This window comes from Mustela erminea, chromosome 17 (assembly GCF_009829155.1).
Source record: "Mustela erminea isolate mMusErm1 chromosome 17, mMusErm1.Pri, whole genome shotgun sequence".
Classification (NCBI taxonomy): Eukaryota; Metazoa; Chordata; class Mammalia; order Carnivora; family Mustelidae; genus Mustela; species Mustela erminea.
In genome coordinates, this window is record NC_045630.1 from 12,916,805 (window position 1) to 12,935,127 (window position 18,323).

At 54.5% G+C, this 18,323-nt stretch overlaps 1 protein-coding gene across 12 annotated transcripts in view; it reads right to left on the minus strand.

Moving 5' to 3' along the window:
- PACC1 (proton activated chloride channel 1) overlaps window positions 1–18,323 on the minus strand; it is a 166,727-nt gene that overhangs the window by 3,666 nt on the left and 144,738 nt on the right. For 8 of the 12 annotated variants that reach the window (XM_032318525.1, XM_032318531.1, XM_032318527.1 and 5 more), the window contains 6 exons: window positions 13,252–13,461; window positions 11,641–11,792; window positions 6,847–6,989; window positions 5,803–5,947; window positions 3,220–3,327; window positions 634–1,592 (listed from right to left, as the gene is read on the minus strand). In XM_032318525.1, the coding sequence (XP_032174416.1) occupies window positions 1,431–1,592; window positions 3,220–3,327; window positions 5,803–5,947; window positions 6,847–6,989; window positions 11,641–11,792; window positions 13,252–13,461 (920 nt within the window). In that variant the 3' untranslated portion in view covers window positions 634–1,430. Of the gene's footprint in view, window positions 1–343; window positions 1,593–3,219; window positions 3,328–5,802; window positions 5,948–6,846; window positions 6,990–11,640; window positions 11,793–13,251; window positions 13,462–18,323 lie in introns of those variants that run through there. The other 4 variants (XM_032318522.1, XM_032318521.1, XM_032318523.1 and 1 more) reach the window with 2 other exon arrangements.

Below are 18,323 nucleotides of genomic sequence, written 5' to 3' on the forward strand. Positions count from 1 at the left end.
GCACTTGCCTTACAAGTAAGACTTTACAGAGACAAGATCTAGGCTCACAGTTGAATGTGCATGCTTCGGTGGCAGAGAGTACTCGGGAATATTTCTTTGCACAAGTTTATCTTTAATAATTCAATCGAGTAACAGTGTCTTCCTGAGTGAGACATGAGTGCCCCACTTCTACACTGGAGTTTTCCCTCTTTAAATTACTTAAAGCCAGGTTATAAAATGCAGGAAGTGTTACCAAGTCCTCTTTAGAAGCAAAGGGCATGTAAATAATTTGAAACTCTGGAGGCAATTTCCATAACCTTAAATCACCCCGTGGCTACCGCGTGAAAAAGATGGGAGTACTCACCTCTGTCAAAAGCTAGGCTGAAGGCTTTGAAGGTCACGCTGAGTGCCCCTTTCTCAGATGGGTGCTTTGGTAGGGCAGGAACAGAGCACAGCTTATTCAGGGGAGTACATCTGTCACTCTTCCCCACTGGGCCCACCTGCCTTTCCTTGGACACAGTCATGACGTAACTTGGGAGTCCAGATTGTCCACCTGGGGAGTCCGAGCTCATGAGGCCACTCGCTTGGAGGTCACAGAATGAAAGCGTACTGGTGCCTGCCGATCGAGTAGACTCATACTGGCACACTGACTCCTTTTGCATTAACCTAACTTTTATTTACCTGTTAATAAAATCATCAAAATACACTGAGTAGGCACCTCCTCTGCACACATGTCCCAGGGCTTCTGCATGTTAATCACTGCGCGCTCATACCCGCCTCAACAGATACTCGAGCCAGACACGTAAGTGGCCAGTCAATCCTCAAGATATCTTAGCACTACTTTCTAGAAGCTTTACAAAAGTCCCATTTAAAATTTAACAAATGAGAGAACGTGTCAGAGGCTGGATGATGGAACTGGCTGGTGACGCCGGAGACAACGGATTCTGCCCTTGGGTACGGGGTGCAGAGGGCTCAACATAGAACCTGCGCATCTGCAGCCTCAGGATTTGGGGGGAAAAAATCACACTCTCTGTCCACTTTATAAAAACCTCGGGGTGGTGGTGGGGGGGGGGGACTAAGGTGAAGTGTAGAGCCTGGATTATCCTGTTAGAGCTTAACTATACACCAAACCAAGTAAGGCAGCTTCACAAACCTTCAGAAAACCTGAGACGTATCTAATTCTGTCTTCCACAATCCCTAGTCATATGTCCAAAAATGTTCATTAATAATTTAAATACTTAAATAGGTTGTAGGTTATCCACTGGATCTGCTCCATTAGGCTCTAAACATCCTCTTTCGGGGCCAGGTGAGAAGCTGCAGTCTGGCAGGCTGGTCCTCCCAGCGAGGCCGTGGCAGGTGGGCACAGGGCCGCTGGCCGCTCCGTTTACCAACACAGAAATGACGAGAACGTCCATTGCCGGGGGCAGTTCTACCAACACCACGAGGCCACCTCAGCTTATGTGGTTTGCTGCCTGACCTCTTTTTTTAAGGTATCTCTTCCTAATTTTGATCATCCACTTCACACTCAGTTTGGCAAACTCTGCTGCTTTAAACAAGGCCAGGAAGGCCCCACAGAGAAGGGCGATTGTGTTCCAAGGATTGGCGGTGATTATCTGGAAAAGAGCGACACACACAAGCTTACCGGCGTGCTTCCTCTCTGCTTCCGAGGTCATCCCAGCGTCCTGGTCAGAGCCTCCCACCCCACACCACACACGGCGGGAGGGGCAGGAAGAACGCCTGGTCCCAAAGCTGCCATGGCTGTACTTCCTTCTGACTATACTGTGCAGAGCTCAAGTTTGAGAAGAAAAATACTAATCCCTTCCTCCCCTAAATGGATCCTGAAAAAAAAAAAGTTTCTTAAAAAAGCTCTGCACAAATTAGATACTCAGTACTGAGGTTTAAATTTCTGGCCTCATCCACAGTAAGTGAACTTGCTCTGAGACCAGCTCCCCCCAGAACTGTACCCTCTCCCGTCAGGTCAGTTCCTCTTGTTTTCTTCCCACCTCAGTTAGGCCAACTTGCCCTCCGTCTGGTCCAGGGACAGTCCCCCGTCCTGGACTCCTACCTCCAGGCTGTGCCCTCGGACGCCCCCGGCCTGTGATGCTTTCCTGCTCCCCAGCTGTGCGGGCCGCTCCCAGCTCCCTGGAGCTCCGCTCTCTGACCACGAAGCCAAAACCGAGACCTTCATCCCACAAAAACCCTGGCGGCCACTTCCGGTCTGCGACGAGTCCCTCCAGAGCTACTCAATGCCGAAACCCTTCCAGGCTCACGTCTCCTCTTGCATTTCTGAGTCCCCGGCACGGGAACCACAGCACCTCCAGGTCAGCCAAGCAGGGTGACCTTGGACAAGGGGAGCCTCAGGGCTCCTGGGTACAAAACGGTTCCCCCAGCGCCACTGCTCAGGGCTGGCCCCTCTCAGGTGTGGCCCTTCCTCTGCCAATGGGCGCCTCCGACTGAGTAACAGCCTAAGTGTAAAACGGCTCACGACGCAACTGATGGCACAGAGCTGAAGGCGTTCGCTCCTCCACCCCGAACCCGCACGCCCAGAGCTGCACGCGCCCCTGCGCACGTGGCTCTGACAGCCCACGATGTCCAGCAGGGTGGGACACTAGGAGCAGCTATGGTCACAGAAACCCTCCATGCTCGGGTCTCAGCCACAGAAGGCACTCCCCTGAAGCCACGACCACATCAGGACGTTTGGGGAATTATCTAGCATTAGACTGGGGACCGGCTCTGGTGATGGTGTCTCCCTGGACTGTTCCTTTAGCAAAACTGTCCCATCATTCCTCCCCTCCAGGACGGAGTCTGAGAATCTGGCATTAATTGACACACTGTTAATTTTTCTTTGTACCTTTCCACTCTGACAACAAATAATAAGGATCATTATCCAACAGAGACCCATTAAAAAAAAAAAAAAAGGGATTCCAAAAGCTGTAATCTAGACCTTATCTTAATGCAATTCATGCTTTCTACTCAGTTCATTCACTTAACATTACTCCCAAGCAAGGACTCTGCACTAAGCACCCCGCCGGATGGTAACAGCGACCATGAACAAAAGATGAAGCCCCGCCTTCACAGGGCCAACTGGCTAGTGACGGCCACTGAAACACCACACAGAACACGAATGTCATAAATGACAAACGAATTTGTGCTGCGAAAGGAGACAAGGACAGCCCGCAAGGAGGAGTCAGGGTACCCCGGCGCAGGGAACCCGCTCTTGCGACCCGAAGTAATACTCACATCTTGGACTTTCTGGATGAAAGGATCTTTCCATTCAAAGACGACAAAAAACAACTGAGCGCTCCTTTCGGCGGCTGGCCTCTGGTCATTGTAGTTGACCACGCTGGTCTGGGACGGAGGAGAGAAAGCAGGATTACCTCCCCCGCGCCCCTCCTAGCCTGTGTTGCAGGGAAGGAGACAGCGGTGAGGGGACCTTGGACCGGGGCTCCCTTCACACCACCTTCTGGACGGACAAAGCCAGAAATCTCACAGACAACATCCCGAGACTGGTACCAGCCGAGACCACCCTGGCTTCCGGAAGCCCCTGGGGAAACGAACAGGATCTGGGACGCACAGTGGGTGTTCTGGGTCATCACCAAACGGCCACTGGGCATCGGACTCAGAGCTAAACCGTACTCGAAGGACCACATTAGGCATAATTAGAAGCCACAGAGCCTCAAATTTCAAAACACTTGATCTTTTTTTTTTTTTTTTAAGATTTTATTTATTTGACAGAGAGAGAGAAATCACAAGTAGGCAGAGAGGCAGGCAGAGAGAGGGGAGAAAGCAGGTTCCCTGCGGAGCAGAGAGCCCGACGTGGGGCTCGATCCCAGGACCCTGGGATCATGACCTGAGCTGAAGGCAGAGGCTTTAACCCACTGAGCCACCCAGGTGCCCCCAAAACACTTGATCTTAAAAGCGGAGTATTTCGACCCTTCAGGTCTCTAGGGACAAAGTGCAACCTCCCAGACCTACGCGGCTGTGCGTAGTGGGCGGCTTGCTAAGATCTGGTGCGCCATCACTGAACACTCCACCTGCTGCCACGGGGAGCAAACAGGTCCCAGGGAAGCCGCCAGGTCCAGCCGTAGGGCTGTGTCCACCCTGACCTCGCCCCTTGCCCCACTGTGGGCAAAGTGCTGACATCACCAAGGTGTGGGAGGGACTGAAGGAGACGATACACATGTTAAGTATTTTAAACTTTAAAACACTTCATAAAAAAAACTTTGTTTCTCTTGTTCAACAGAGTTCAGGTCACCCACCAAAAGACTTCCAGTTTAGACAATAACGGAAAGCACAGACATTCTGAGATGTACAGATTCGCTGGGACTTTGGTCCCCTTGGGCTCCGCCTCCTGCGGGGGAGCTGGGCAGACAGGCGGCCCCAAACTGCAAGGGGAAGGTACCGGGTACCCGTTTCTCAGCCACTGTGGGGACAGATGAGGGAGGGCCTAGGGGCTCTTGGAGAAAAGTGTGCACTAAAAATCTAGAATGTGATGGTTAGCTGAAAACTAGGAAAACTTTAAGGACCCATTGCCAGGGGAGTTGCCACATCCTAGGACAGGAAAAAAGCCTGTCTTTTTTTTTTTTTTTTTTTAAGATTTTATTTATTTATTTGACAGACAGAGATCACAAGCAGGCAGAAAGGCAGGCAGCGGTGGGGGGGGTCGGCCTGGAGGGGGGGAAAGCAGGCTCCCTTTTGAGCAGAGAGCCCGATGCGATTCCAGGACCCTGAGATCATGACCTGAGCCTAAGGCAGAGGCTTAACCCACTGAGCCACCCAGGCTCCCCAAAAAGCCTGTCCTCTTGAAGAAAACCAGCTTTAAGCCCTTCCCAAAGGTCTCATCTGGAGCAACTGGAGGTCCCAGGGACAGGGAAAGGGCATTGGCTTCTGACAGCCGCGTCGGTGGAGTCGGTCCTTCTAGTCCAACCCAGCCCTTCCCGATGCTGCCCCACAGGGTCCAACCCAGTGGAACATCTCCAAGGAGGAACAGAGTTTTCTAGAACAGACCCATCTCCTCGCTGCCTCTGCAAGCACCCAGCCACTGATACACAGGATGGCGGGCTCTGGGTGTGGATGTGGGCAGGGGGCAGCCACGGCCAAGGTGGAGGTCCCAGAGGTAGGGGTGCGGCCTTGCTTTCAGTGGTGCCTGACAAACAGCCCTGCTGTGGCAACCGCAATGCTCTCTTCCTCCATCCCCACGGCCAGGCCTCTTCCCCGGGTCTTCTCCCGTCTACCGCCGGGACCGCGGCCGCAAACTCCGGGGCACCTCCGGGTTCCAAGCCAGCGGGCGGAAAGCCTTCAGTCACACTTCCCATTAGGATCATGTTTTGAGCAAATACCCTCCATACAGAGACTCTTTCAAAGTGATGTCACATTGCTATTACTGTTCTAACGTGACACGCCTTTCAAAATATTCAGAAATAGCAAAAAGGATGATAAATTAATACAAGGAGAAAGCTAGGATTTCTCCCCATGCATCCCAACGGATCCTCACGTGCACAACCTTCAGAGGCCTCCGCGTCTCCCCCTCCCTGCAAGTCTCCCGTCTCCGATGCGGCCGGCAGCCTCCAAGGGCCAAGAACCCAGGCTGTGTGGGCTGAGTCACCCGCTCTGCGAAACGCAGGCATCTGTGCTTGGCCCACGTGGTTGGTGGGGACCGATGGTGGCCCAGGGAAGGGCCCGGGGAACACGTTTCCTCCCTGGCACGGGGTCCCTTCTACTCTGAAGACTGCCCAGAGGCCATCTCTTCTGCAAAGCTCCTCTGCACCCCCGAATCGAGGGAGGCGGCGGCCGGCAGGGGACAGCAAAGCCAGGGCCACCTACCTCCTGCCGGAACTCCACCGCCTCCCGCCCGTCCTCTTCCTTCGTCTTCACCAGGGACATCTTGACCCACGTGCGGAAGCCCCCGGAAAACTTCCAGCTGGAATAGGCGCTCTCGCAGGCCTGCATGAAGCCCACCCTGTCTGGGCTGGGAAGACACAGAAGAAAGGGTCCAGTTAGGCCCGACAGCCGGACTCGAACTCCAGCCCCTGCTTCCAGCGGGCTCCTTGGCTGGCACCACCGGGGGGGCCCACTTCCTGCTTCCTTTCCAAGCTCCGTGTCTGGCTTTGCACACGCAGGGAGAGCGATCACCCGGCTCGAGGTGGCCTCTCATGGGGGGAGTCCCTCCTCCTTCCCACCTGCTCCCAGAGCACCGGCCCCAAGTCCGCAGCGGCACCCGCTGGCCTCCCCTCCCCAGACGGGCCCCTATGGCATCTGCCGGGCCGGCAGCTCCAGCAGGGAGGCCCGAGGGAACAGCGGCAGCAGAAGGGGTGAAGACGCCACAGCAGAGGCCCCAGTCCAGAAGGGCGGAGCAGGGGTGTATGAGGAGGGAAGATGGCCCGCAGCCTCAGCCGGGGGAGCGGCCTCTCCTCCGTGGTGACTGCCACCCCACTTTCCTTCCGGGGCGCCCTGGGCTCTGCAGGGCCTGGAGGCCGGAGTCAGGCACATGAAGAAAACACTTGCAATCCCAGTGCCCACTCCGGGCCCCAGAGAGGGCACGGCCAGGCGCCCCCAGCAGACAGGAACTTTCATGCCCGTATTCAACACACACCGAGGGCTAGACATGCTGCCCTGACAGCACAGGGGACACCTGGCCCGGCGCCAGGGACTCGGGGGCGCACAAGGTCCCAGCAGTGACAGGACCTCGCTCTCGGCCCGCGGGTCCGGACACGCGCCACGCCAGACCTGCCGCACTTCGTAAGAACAGGTCTCCCGGGCCTCCGGGCTCCAGGTCAGCCCCTGGGCCGCCGGGTCATGGCCGCCCCGCGTGCCCGCCCCCGCCCCCGCCCCGGGAGGGGCCAGCCCGCTGCGGACTGGGGAGGCCACCTGCGCAGGAACTCCCCGAAGGACGAGAAGAGGAGGTAATCGATGGCGCTGAAGTCCTCGCTGCTCTCGTTCAGGCGGAACTGGAGGAAGACCAGCTCGCGCTTCTTCACCTCGCGGGGCCCCTGCACAATCAGGGCGGATTTCTGCAGACACACAAAGGCCGGAATCAGCCTTGGGGGAGCCGCGGCTGCTCTGCCCTGGACACGTGCGACCGGAAAGCTCCCCGCCCGGCGGACCCCAGAGGACCCCAGGCCACCCGGGCCGCTGTGTGTGCTCACTCCCTCAGCCCCGCGGGGCGGCTCTCCGGGCACCGCCGGACCAGAGCCGAGAGCAACTGTCCTCTGTCCACTTTTCTCAGCGGCTGCCTGAGCTCGGGGAGCCCTTCACTTGGGAAGGACGCTCGGGGGGCGCCTGGGTGGTTCCGTCCGCTGAGCGTCTGACTCTTGACGGCGGCTCTGCTCACGGTCTCAGGGTTGTGAGATCGAGCCTGAGTCAGTCTCCCTGCTGAGTGGGGAGTCTGCTGGAGAGTCTCTCTCTCTGCCGCTGCCCCTCCCCCTGCTGATGTGTGCTCTAATTGATTAATTAATAAAAAGGATGCTAGCTTACATCCATTTAATGTACAAATGTTTTCTTCCAGTCTGTCACTTTTCCATCAAACTTTGTGTCTAATGTCATTTTTTACATTAAGCTTTAAATCTGATACAGTGATATCTGTCGATCTTTTTCTTTATGGCTTCTGGGTTTTGCTGGTCAAGGAAAACCAAAATTACATCAATGGTCTATATTTTTCTTACTCTCTCTTAAAAAAAAAAAGAAAAGAAAAGAAGTGTGTGAGAGAGAGAGAGCATGGTAGCGGGGGTTGGGGGGGAAGGGCAGAGGGGCAGAGTGAGAGAATCCCAAGCAGACCCCCACTGAGCACAGAACCTGACGTGCGGTTCGAGCTCATGACCCTGACTGGACCACCCAAGCACCCCCTCCTGTATTTCTTTAGACCACTTTTTTTTTTTTTTTTAAGATTTTGTTTATTTATTTGAGAGAAAGAGAGAGATCACAAGTAGGCAGAGAGTCAGGCAGAGAGAGGGGGAAGCAGGCTCCCCGTCAAGCAGAGATTCCCATGTGGGGCTCAATCCCAGCACCCTGAGATCATGACCCAAGCCGAAGGCAGAGGCTTAACCCAATGAGCCACCCAGACGCCCCTAGAACACTTTTTAAAGGTTTTACATTCAGACACTTTATGTGCCCGGCTTTCAGTTTTGTATCTGGTAAGAAACAGGGACCTGCGTCCCGCTCCCCAGACAACGGGCAGATGTGGGCTTGCCCCCCGGGTTTACACAGTTCTGTCATCTGACCAGGCAGGTCCCCTCCGCGGCGCTGCTCCCTGTCCCCAAATCCAGCGGGGTGATTGCTGTACACGTGCTCTTCTAAGAGGACATTTTAAAACTAGGTTGTTAAATTCCATGGAAACATCAACTCGGACTTTCAACGGACGACCTGGATTCGCAGGTTAACTTGGGGAAAACCATCTTAACGCCAGTGGCTGTTACCAACGCTCCACAGACACCTGGAGAGCGAGGGATGTCAGGCACGAAGCGTCGCGCACACACTCACTCTAAACTGATGAACTCTGCTGTTCAATTCTTATCCTCACTCCTTTTGTCCATTTGGTCGGTGAACGTGAGAAAGGAAAGTACGGACTTAGTCACCCTTTAAGGCAATGGCTATTTCTTATTTCTAACAGGTTTTGCCTAAAATACACAAACGGAAAGCTGTCCGGCACACACAGATTTCTGACTGTTGCATCCTAGTGGACAGTCCTCTATTTTTCCATCCGAAATAAACCCCCCTCCTGGAGCCCTTTGCTCCTGACTTTCCAGGTCGACCGACAGGAACGCCGCCCTCACTCTGCCTGCTTCTTGCTCCAACTTCCTGAGAGATCTTGGTCCTTTCCATTCCCAGCCCTTCCGCGACATGTCGGTGGCAGCAGAGAACGCGAACTGTTCCATCACCCCCTTCCCCAGTCCCTGGCCTCAGCGGCCTGGCCGCGGCCGCGTGATCAAGTTCCTGGAACATGCACAGAAGGGACTCGGACGCCGTACATGCCCGTCACCGTGAGCCAGGGCTGCCCACGAGGCCCGAGAGCCTGTCCTGCGGATGGCAGAGTGACGGACAGAGGCCATCGCTAGCCTCCCCGCGCGCCCCCCACCCGCACGCCCAGTGGACTCCCAAGAAGCAGACTCCTCTCTGGCCACAGCCACGGTGTCCGTTAGGGGTGCGTGGTTTTGCCCAGCAGCTCAGGCCAGTGTCAGCCCAACACACGGGGAACGCTCTGGAGCAGAGCAAAGGAGGCAAGGGCTTGCCGTCTGGACCCAGGGACACGGCGGGTGGTGAGGAGAGGAACGGGTCCTACAGCCTGGAGCCTGGCGGCCCCCCCTGCGGTAAACATCACTGAACGGAAGGGAGACTAGGAAACACGGGGACGGGGAGCCTGATGAAGCGGGTCAGGGGAGGCCCCCGGTGGGCCACATGCACACAGACCGGTCAGGACGCAAACAGCCTGAAGCCGACCCATTTCCCAGACGTTGCGCTGCAAACAAGGCGGGCGGAGGTGGAAGCAGGATGCGAGCCAACCTCCAAGGCGGGGGGGTGGGGGGGGCCACACTTTCCGATGTCTACGCCAGGCACAGCCACCGAGGACCTCCACCAAGGCCCAATCTGCCGGGAGGCCAAGGCCAGGGGCTGCGGTGGGGCACAGATGCCTCCAACCATGGAGCTCCCTGGGGACCTGCAGAGACACCACAGCTGCCCTGGGCTCACCACGGCCCCGTCCCCACAGGCACTCTCCTGTGCCTGCCTGGCCCTACCTCCCCGCCTCACAGCCCAGAGAGGCCAGAAGCTCTCCCAGCTCTCGGCTACGGACAGCAACAAGCCACAGCCAGCCCCGCTGGAGACGAACCATCACCCGGAGCCGGACGCGCACGGCCTTCAGGGCCATCTCCGTGCCAACGGCTCTCCTTGAGCGCCCTCACCTCGGGGGTGCTCAGAGCGGGTCGTTAAATTGCGTAACGAGTGCAATAGGTGCCGCCGGCGCCACCAGGTCTGGGGACGAGCACGAGGGGCTCCTCAGCGGCACTGCTCAGTTGGGGACGGCCACCCCAAGACCCCCGTGCAGCCCGGCCGTCCAGCGGGGTTTCCCAGAGCAGGCGGCAGGAGTGGGGGTCCGCACAGCGTTCCTGGGGTATATCCTGCTCCTCTTAACGTTCCTAAAAAGTACGTTTCCCTTCATCTAAATTAGCATCCATTCCCACCCTACAGAGTCCATTCCACTGGTCCCTCCTGGTCCTCTTCCATGCCACTGGTTTCCCGAAAACGTCTAACGAGCCGAACTTCTCCACTCCTACCTGAAGGACAGGCCAGGGCGACAAGCACAGGTCCAGGGCGCAGGTGCCCCTCAGGGTTCACTCATGCCCGTGCTGGCCTGCAGCTGGCAGTCCGGGGCCGTGGGCAGGCAAGGCCAGCAGGCCGCGTACGTGGCGGATTTCCCTCCTGGGAACAGAGTCCTCTCCGGTACCTGGTGCCCCGTCGGCCCTGGAGGCCCGTCTCGAGCTCTGCTCCAGTTCTCTCGGCTGCCCTGGCGCCCAGCAGGGAAGCTCCACTGAGCCTCCACAGAGAATGTTCTTACCCAGAAGCAAAAGTCATGCCCTGCAGCTCCCCATGCCCCGGGAGGGCAGGAGGCCCAGGAGGCCCCACCAATGGACGGTGCCATGATGACCGTCCCGCCCGCTGCCCTGACCCCTGCCCTCCGAGCCAGCGGGTGCGGAGCTGGGAGCCGGAGGGAAGGCTTTCCCCTCGCCTTCTGCAGGGTGGGGGCAGCGTGCTGGGTCCAGAGACCCGATCTGTATTTCACACCAGCCCAAAATGTCTTGTCCACTGGTGATACCTGCTCTGGGTTCGTGGGACTGTCATGGAAACGTTATCTCACTCTAGTTTCTGCCCAAGAGGGAACCATTTCAGCCCGATCTTAGGAGGAAGCCCAGGACGAATGTGAACAGAACCGTCCCGGCCGGACTGTCCACCTCCGACCACCCCACGAGCCACAGGTGAGCCCTTGTCATCCGGCCTTTGCGCAGCTCGGCCTCCCGCCGCAGGGGGTGGGGGGCACCTGCCCCTCCAGACACCTGCAGCTGCTGCCTCCACCTTAAAGCCCCTTTCCTTTCTTTGATCTGGAAAACCTTTACTCAGCCCCGTTCAGTCCTCTCTGAAACAAGGACATGGGATGCAAAAGAGAAAATTTACATATATAGGAAATTCCTTCCCTGCCTTCCAAACCCTGTGCGGTTGCCGCCAGGGCCGGGGGTCCTCATTCCCAGACCGGCTTCTTCACGCTGGCCTGTTTACTTCAAAATACGGCTTCCAGGCCCCGTCCCCAGGAATGAATGCTTCCGTTGGCCCCACGTGGCATTTGTGTTGGGGCTCAGGTACAGGACTAATGCCACGACACCACAGTGGCCTCAGCCTGCAGCCCTACATCCTCCCGCCAAGGACGGGCTCATATCACGCCATCGGGAACCCCCGAGGAGCACCCGGAGAACGCTAAAGCCCCCACAGCCCCCTGCCGACTCAGGCCAGCCAGGCATGGCCGTGACTCCACCTGGGACAGTCTCATGGTCGCCAGGGGCCACGGGCCTGCACAAAGGGAGTAGGAGTGGCCTCGTGGCAGACAGAAGACAGGGGGCTGCCGGGCGCCAGGCTGACCGAGCGGCCTGCCCAGGCCTGGCGCGGGGGAACAGGCATTACCAGGGTCTGGTTGGAGAAAGGGTCCGTGTAGTTGATCCTCTGGGTGGTGCAGTCCATGTCACCCGGCTGGCCCGGGCTCCTCAGAGGCGGAATGACCTCGTAATAGTGCTTGCAGCTGAGTAGCTGGGCCTGACCCGGGTACAGAGCAATCCCTAGAGGGCACAGACAGGAAGAAGGGACTGTCAGAAGTCATGGTCCCTACCCACACCCCTAAAACCAAGTCACACACATTTTTTCACTCCCACCAACAGCCCCAGTTCAAGACTCCTCAAGTGACAGCAGAGGAGGGAGAAGAAGAGGGTTTTGGAGGGTGGGGAGCCACAGCTTTCTGCTGCCCTCAGAAAGCCCTACTCTAAAGGAAGACACAATCCCCTTCCCAGAAAGCCCCTCTCCTGGCTGGGGTGCGGGCTTCCTGGCGCCTACACCAAAGCTCACCCTATTTCCCGGCCTGTTCAGCGTACCCCGAGGGGGCCTCCATGCCAGACCCTGGCCATGCCAGCCCCCCATACCACCAACCACCCACACACTGCCTGGGAGGCCCCCCGCTGTGGGACTCCCCACGGCTCACTATGCCTCCTCACTTCCTGCTCTAATGTGGGGGGCTCCAGGTGTGATTCACACCTCAATGGTCCTTCCCTCCCTGCAGCCAGAGCACCTCATTCCAGGCTCTCCTGACGGCAGCCATCTGACCTCGGTGGCAGAACACCCAAGAGCGGTGTGCGGCACCAGACACAGGCCGAGCTCAGAAAGAAACACCCGCAGATCAAGGGACCAAGGCAGACCCACAGAGAAGAGGCACAAACACAAGACAGGCAAGGATGGGTGAAGACGCTGCGAGCCTCACACTTTCCAGAAGCCCAGGCAAAGGCCCCTGAGACTCTGGCTTTGCCCTGCAGCCAGGCCATCCAGAGGGTGAGTCGGGCATCCTGTGGGCAGAGCAGGTGCACACGGCCGGTGCGCACAGCCAGAGCCCTCTGAGCTCCTGCCTCCCGGTTCCTGCCCACACTTCCAGAGCCCAGGGCCAGGCTCACGGCCCTGAGGCAGACATGACCCTCTATGGCAGGGATGGCTCCTCCTCAGGGACTCCCCCCAGCCCCCACTGGGACAGGGAAGACAGGGAGCCCCCTCCCCAGGCAGGGCCCCAGCCACGTCTGGATGGCTTTACCTCCCCTGCCACCCCCCCCCCCCCCCCCCCCCCCCCCGCTCTTCATCACCAGCCTCGAGCTGGAGCCAGGCTAGACACATCCTCTCCAGGGAAGCCCTCTGCCTCACTATACTCACCCCTGCTCCTGCTCATCCCCCTCCCAGAAAAACTCTCTTCTCGTCTGTCAAGGCCGGGCTCAAATCCGGCTCCGTGCGAAGCCTTCCTTGCCCACCCCACTACGCAGTGACCGCACCCGGCCCCGTGCACCCCTCCGTTCTGCACAGGACACGCTCTGCTGGGTACTGACAGCAGCTCCCTGGGCACGTCCTCTACACCCAGACCGTGCCCAGTCCGGCTGTGTGCTGTCCCCCGGCTGTCCAGCACAGTGGGGGAAGGCATCGGGGGCTCCTCCATAAGCCGGCACCCCAGACCTGGGCCTCGCTGCCCGTCCAGGGCAGGGTCTCTACCTGGGGCGTCATAGCGATCCACCTCCTTGTAAGACACCGACATGACGGGGTGCTTGAGCTTCTCTCGGAAGTCTGTGATGGTCTGGTAGACCAGGAAGACGGCCACGGCCATGAGCAGCAGGTAGATGAGGATGAGCAGGACGGAGAAGACGTTCTTCAGGCAGGCCTTGCTGAAGCGGATGCTGCTAGAGGCGGACTCGCTGTCCAGGGCTGAACAGCAACACCAGACGCGTGAGCCAGAGCCCGGCGGCAGGTGCAGCCAGAGGCGGTTGGCGACCTCCCAGCCCTTCCCCTGCTTTACCAAGGAGGCAAGTCATCCGTACCCCCAACCCTCCAACCACCTCAGCCCCTTCCCCCAAACCATAACACGTGGGATGTGTCAACATTCACCAGGCACTTACTGTGCCAGAAAGGGACCTCTGAGCAGGAGAATGCTACTCTCTTTAACACTTCTTTCCTGTCTGGAGGACAGAGTCACAATCCAACTCGGAAGCCGGCCCCAGCCCATCTTTCTGGCCTTCTCCCTTACCACTCTGCTCCTCCAGTGCCTCTGGCTCCCGCTGTGCTAAATGACTTTCTGCTCCTCTGGAGTGCAGAGCCCCCCCTCGACCCCGGGGCCCCCCGCATCTGCCCATCCCTGTGCTTGGCCTGAAGCCCTTTTCCTCCATGACTGACTCCTAACTCACACTTCAGGTTCTGGTTTAGAAAGGCATCTCCTCGAGGAAGCCTTCCCCGACCCATACACTGGATGGAGGACCCCTCTGTCAGTGCTCCCAAGGCACCAGATGTCTTCTCTCATCACTCTGCGACCTCACTGTCCATCTGGACGTCTTCCCACCTTCCTCATCTGTGAACTCATGAGGGCAGAGCCAGTCCTGCCCACGCTGAAACGTAAGCCCCTCACAACGTGCCTGGCAGAGAGCAGCAGATGGCATTGCTATGGTAAGCGACTCAACGGCTGACGAGATGCGTCCCGACGCCATCCCCACAGCCACTCCTGCCTGCTTCCAGACCGTCCCCAACCTTGATCAGCTCTACTAGGAACTAAATTATGTGTCCGCCCAACAACCTTATACACTGAAGCCCTAATCCTCAATGTGATTTCACTTGGAAATAGGGCCTTTAAGGAGATAATGAAGGTTAAATGAGGGCATAATGGTGGGGCCTGGATCCAACAGGACTAGTGTCCTCATAAGAAAGATGAAGGGACACCAGGGACATAGACACACAGAGATAAAGCCCCATGAGGACACAGGGAGAAGATGGCCATGTGTGAGCCAAGGAGAGGGGCTTCATGAGAAACCAAAACTTGATCTTTGATTTCCAATCTCTAGAACTGAGAAAAAAAAAAAAATGTTGTGTAAGCCACCCAGCCTAGGGTTCTTTGGCACAGCACCCCAAGCCGACTGAGACATTCCCATGGTGTTCTCTCTGCATCATCTCTACTCCTCGGTTGAAAATGGAGCTCCCAGGGGAAAAAGCCCGAGTCCCTCCATAGCGGCTGAGCCCAAGGCCGAGGAGAAGTGTGAACCTAAGACCAAAAAAGTATGTGCTTGGCTTCTGGCTTCCACCAATGACAGAGCAGCTTGGTTACACCTCTCCTACAGACAGCAGTTACAAAATTTGGACAAAATACTTAAAAATTATGCGAGGGCACTGGAGAATGATCAAAAGCAGGCAGAAATGAGAAAAGTCGGCCCTGGAAGGAAAGAAAATGAACCTGACCACATTTATAAGTTCGCTTGTTCTGCCGGGTGGCAGTGGACAGAGTTCAGGGTGGGCAGAGCAGGCAGAAAGTTAAGGGGAACTCTGAAAGGGATGGGGAGGGTGAACCCCCAAATCTGCAATAAAATATGTTCAAATTCTTGGCTGGAGACCCCAAGGGGCCCAAGAGGAAAAGCAGCAGGTAGAAACATAAAGAAGTGAGTGGAGATTTCAGCGGCTGCTAGTAGAGGGGAGCCAGGAGTCTGGAACTTGAGTCTCATGACATTAACTGCCTGCTAAGACAAAAGTCCCTCAGAGGGCTGTAACAGAATCCAGAACCTCCAAAATGTATCATTATCATGTTTTCTGTTGAATCAGAAATCAATAGACATGCAAAGAAACAAGAAAATGTGACCCAAACTGAATGGAAAAAGTAGTCTATAGAAACCACAGCCAACTTGGTGAGGGTTGCTGGAGGGGAGGGGGGTGGATGGGTGGGGCGGCTGGGCGATGGGCACTGGGGAGGGCGTGTGCTATGGTGAGTGCTGTGAATTGTGTAAGACTGATGACTCACACACCTGTACCCCTGAAACAAATAATATATGTTCGTTAAAAAAAAAAAGAAAAAATCGTGTAAAAAAAACAAAAAAAAAGAAAAAGAAATCAAGGCCATGATGACTCAGATGTTGCCATCAGCAGACAGGAACTTTACAGCACTTGAAGGAATTAAAGGAAAATATATAGATAAGGAATGGATGAAGAGGAAATAGAGAAACAGAAACTATAAAAAAGAACCAGGGGCACCTGGGTGGCTCAGTCACTTAAGCATCTGCCTTCAGCTCAGGTCATGATCTCAGGGTCCTGGGATCATGACCCACAGGGATTTCCTGCTCAACGGGGAGCCTGTTTCTCCGTCTCCCTCTGTCCCTGCCCCTGCCCCATGCTCGCTCCCTCGCTCTCTCTCTCTCTCAAATAATTTTTTTTTTAAAAAAAGAACCAAATAGAAATTCTAAAGCTGAAAAGTAATGAAATGAAATGAAAAATTCTCTGCACTGTCTTAATAGCAAAGAAGGCAGAAAAAAGAGAGTCAGTGCAGTTGAAGTTAAATGAACAAATGTTAACCAAGTTTAAAAAAAAAAAGACTGAAGGAGACACTGAACAGAGACTATCTAGATAACTGTGGGACAATATTCCACAGTCTAACAACAACTACTGAAGAGAGAAAATGAGTTACAAAGAATATGTGAAAAAATAATGGCCCAAACTTCCCAAAACTGGAGGGAAAAAACATCAATTTGCAGATCCCAGAAGCTCCATCTATGTCAAGCAGAATAAATAAGAAAACGTTCCTAGGCAAGTCACAGTCAAACTACAAATGCAAAGAGAAAAAAATCTTGAAAGTAGCTAGAAAAAAAAAAAAAAGACAAATTACATACCGAATATTATATCTAATGACAAGTAACTTTTGATCACAAATAAGGGAGGCCAAAGACAACGGAACATCTTTAAAGGGCGGGAAGAAAAAAAATTCTGTCAACCCTGAATTAAATTCCAGCAAAACTAACTTTCAAAAAATGAAGGTAAAATAAAGATATTCTCAAACATAAAAGCTGAAAGAATTCATCACCAACACATCTGCACCACGATGCATGTTAAAGAAATTCTGAGAGCCAAAGGGAACTAACACTAGATAAATTTCAAACATACAGGAAGGAATAAAGATCACTGAAATGCTAAATACGTAGGTAAGTATAAAAAGCTGCTTATGTATTTTTAAAACATAAGACTACTAGAGCAAAAATTATACAACATCATAAGGTTTATAAGTTGCAAGAGGGCAACCCCTTCAGGTCCCCTCCCTCCTTGGGAGCTTTGTACTAACACTTTTGCAATCGCTCAAGAAATCACTCAATAAACTTTGTTTTGCTGCCCTCCCCCCGCAAAAAAAAGGCTGCATGAAAGAAATATGGAGAAACAAAAAAAAAATACATGAGACAAACAAAAAACAGTAAACTGGTAGAACCAAATCAAACCATATGAATAGTTACATTAAATGTAAACAGACTAGGGGAGGATCCAAGATGGCAACATAGGAAGACCTTGAACTCATGTCCTCCCATGGTCACGTCAATTCTACAACCAGATATAGAACAATTCCTCCTGAAGAACTGACGGCTGATTGAACAGCTTCTGCACAACAAAAGTCAGAGTCCCTGGCACCCCTCCCTGACAAAGCAGACTAGAGTAGAGGGGGACAGCCCTGAAGGACCCTCAAGCAGATTCACCTATGCTGGGGCACAGAAAAAAAGCTGTGGTTTAAAAGGCTTAAATGACTAAAGATGGAGAAAACCCATTCACTAACCCTAGAGCCTCTGACAAACCAGGGTGGGGGTCAGGGGGATTCCAAGAATTTTCTCTGGGGTCAGAAGTGCTGGGAAGCACCACTGTTTATGTTGCCTCTCCACTTTGGTAGCACAGATGGGAGCAGAGGCTAGACACTCAAGCCCACCTACTGCCTCAGTGAGCTTCAGGCCCCCAGCCCAAACCAGCTCTAGCCATATTCCCAAGGTGCCCCCCAACCCATGCCTGCTCAAGCACCACGTGGCCCCAGACCTCCATCCCATTCTTACCACCAACTTCAGTGTTCCCTGCCAGGATGCTTCCTACAGAGAACACCCAAGGACCCCTAGCTGGCACCCAGTACAGCTCCGGTCAGCCAGTCAAAGCTACACACAGGCAGGTATACACAGTCTGTGCAGGTAAGTTCCTACATGATGTCTACTCTTTCAAAACAGGGAGAGGTAGCTGTTTCACCCAATTCATGAAAACACAGAAGATCAAACAAAATGAGCAGACATATAAACATGCTCCAAACAAAAGAACAAGACGAATCTTCAGAAAAAGAACTAATCAAAACAGAGATAAGCAAAATACCTAGTAACAGTCATAAAGGTGATCACAAGACATAGAGAGGAGTGGATGAGCTGAGTGAGAAATTCAACAGAGACAGAAAATGTAAAAAACAACCAAACAAAAAAAACCCAAACAAACAAACAAACAAAAAAAACCAACCAGAGTGGAAGAATACAGTAACTGAGATGAAAAATACAGGAGAGGACATCAACAGCATTTTAGCAGATGCAGAAGGGATCAGCAATCCAGAAGAAAGGATAATGGAAAGTACCCACTGAATAGCAAAAAGAAAAAAAAAAATTTTTTTAATTTTAAAAATTGAAGACGGATTATCAACAGATGAATGGACAAAGATGTGGTGTGCATACACACACACACACACACACACACACACACACGTATACAATGGAATACTACTCAGCCATCAAAAAATGAAATCTTGACATTTGGAATGA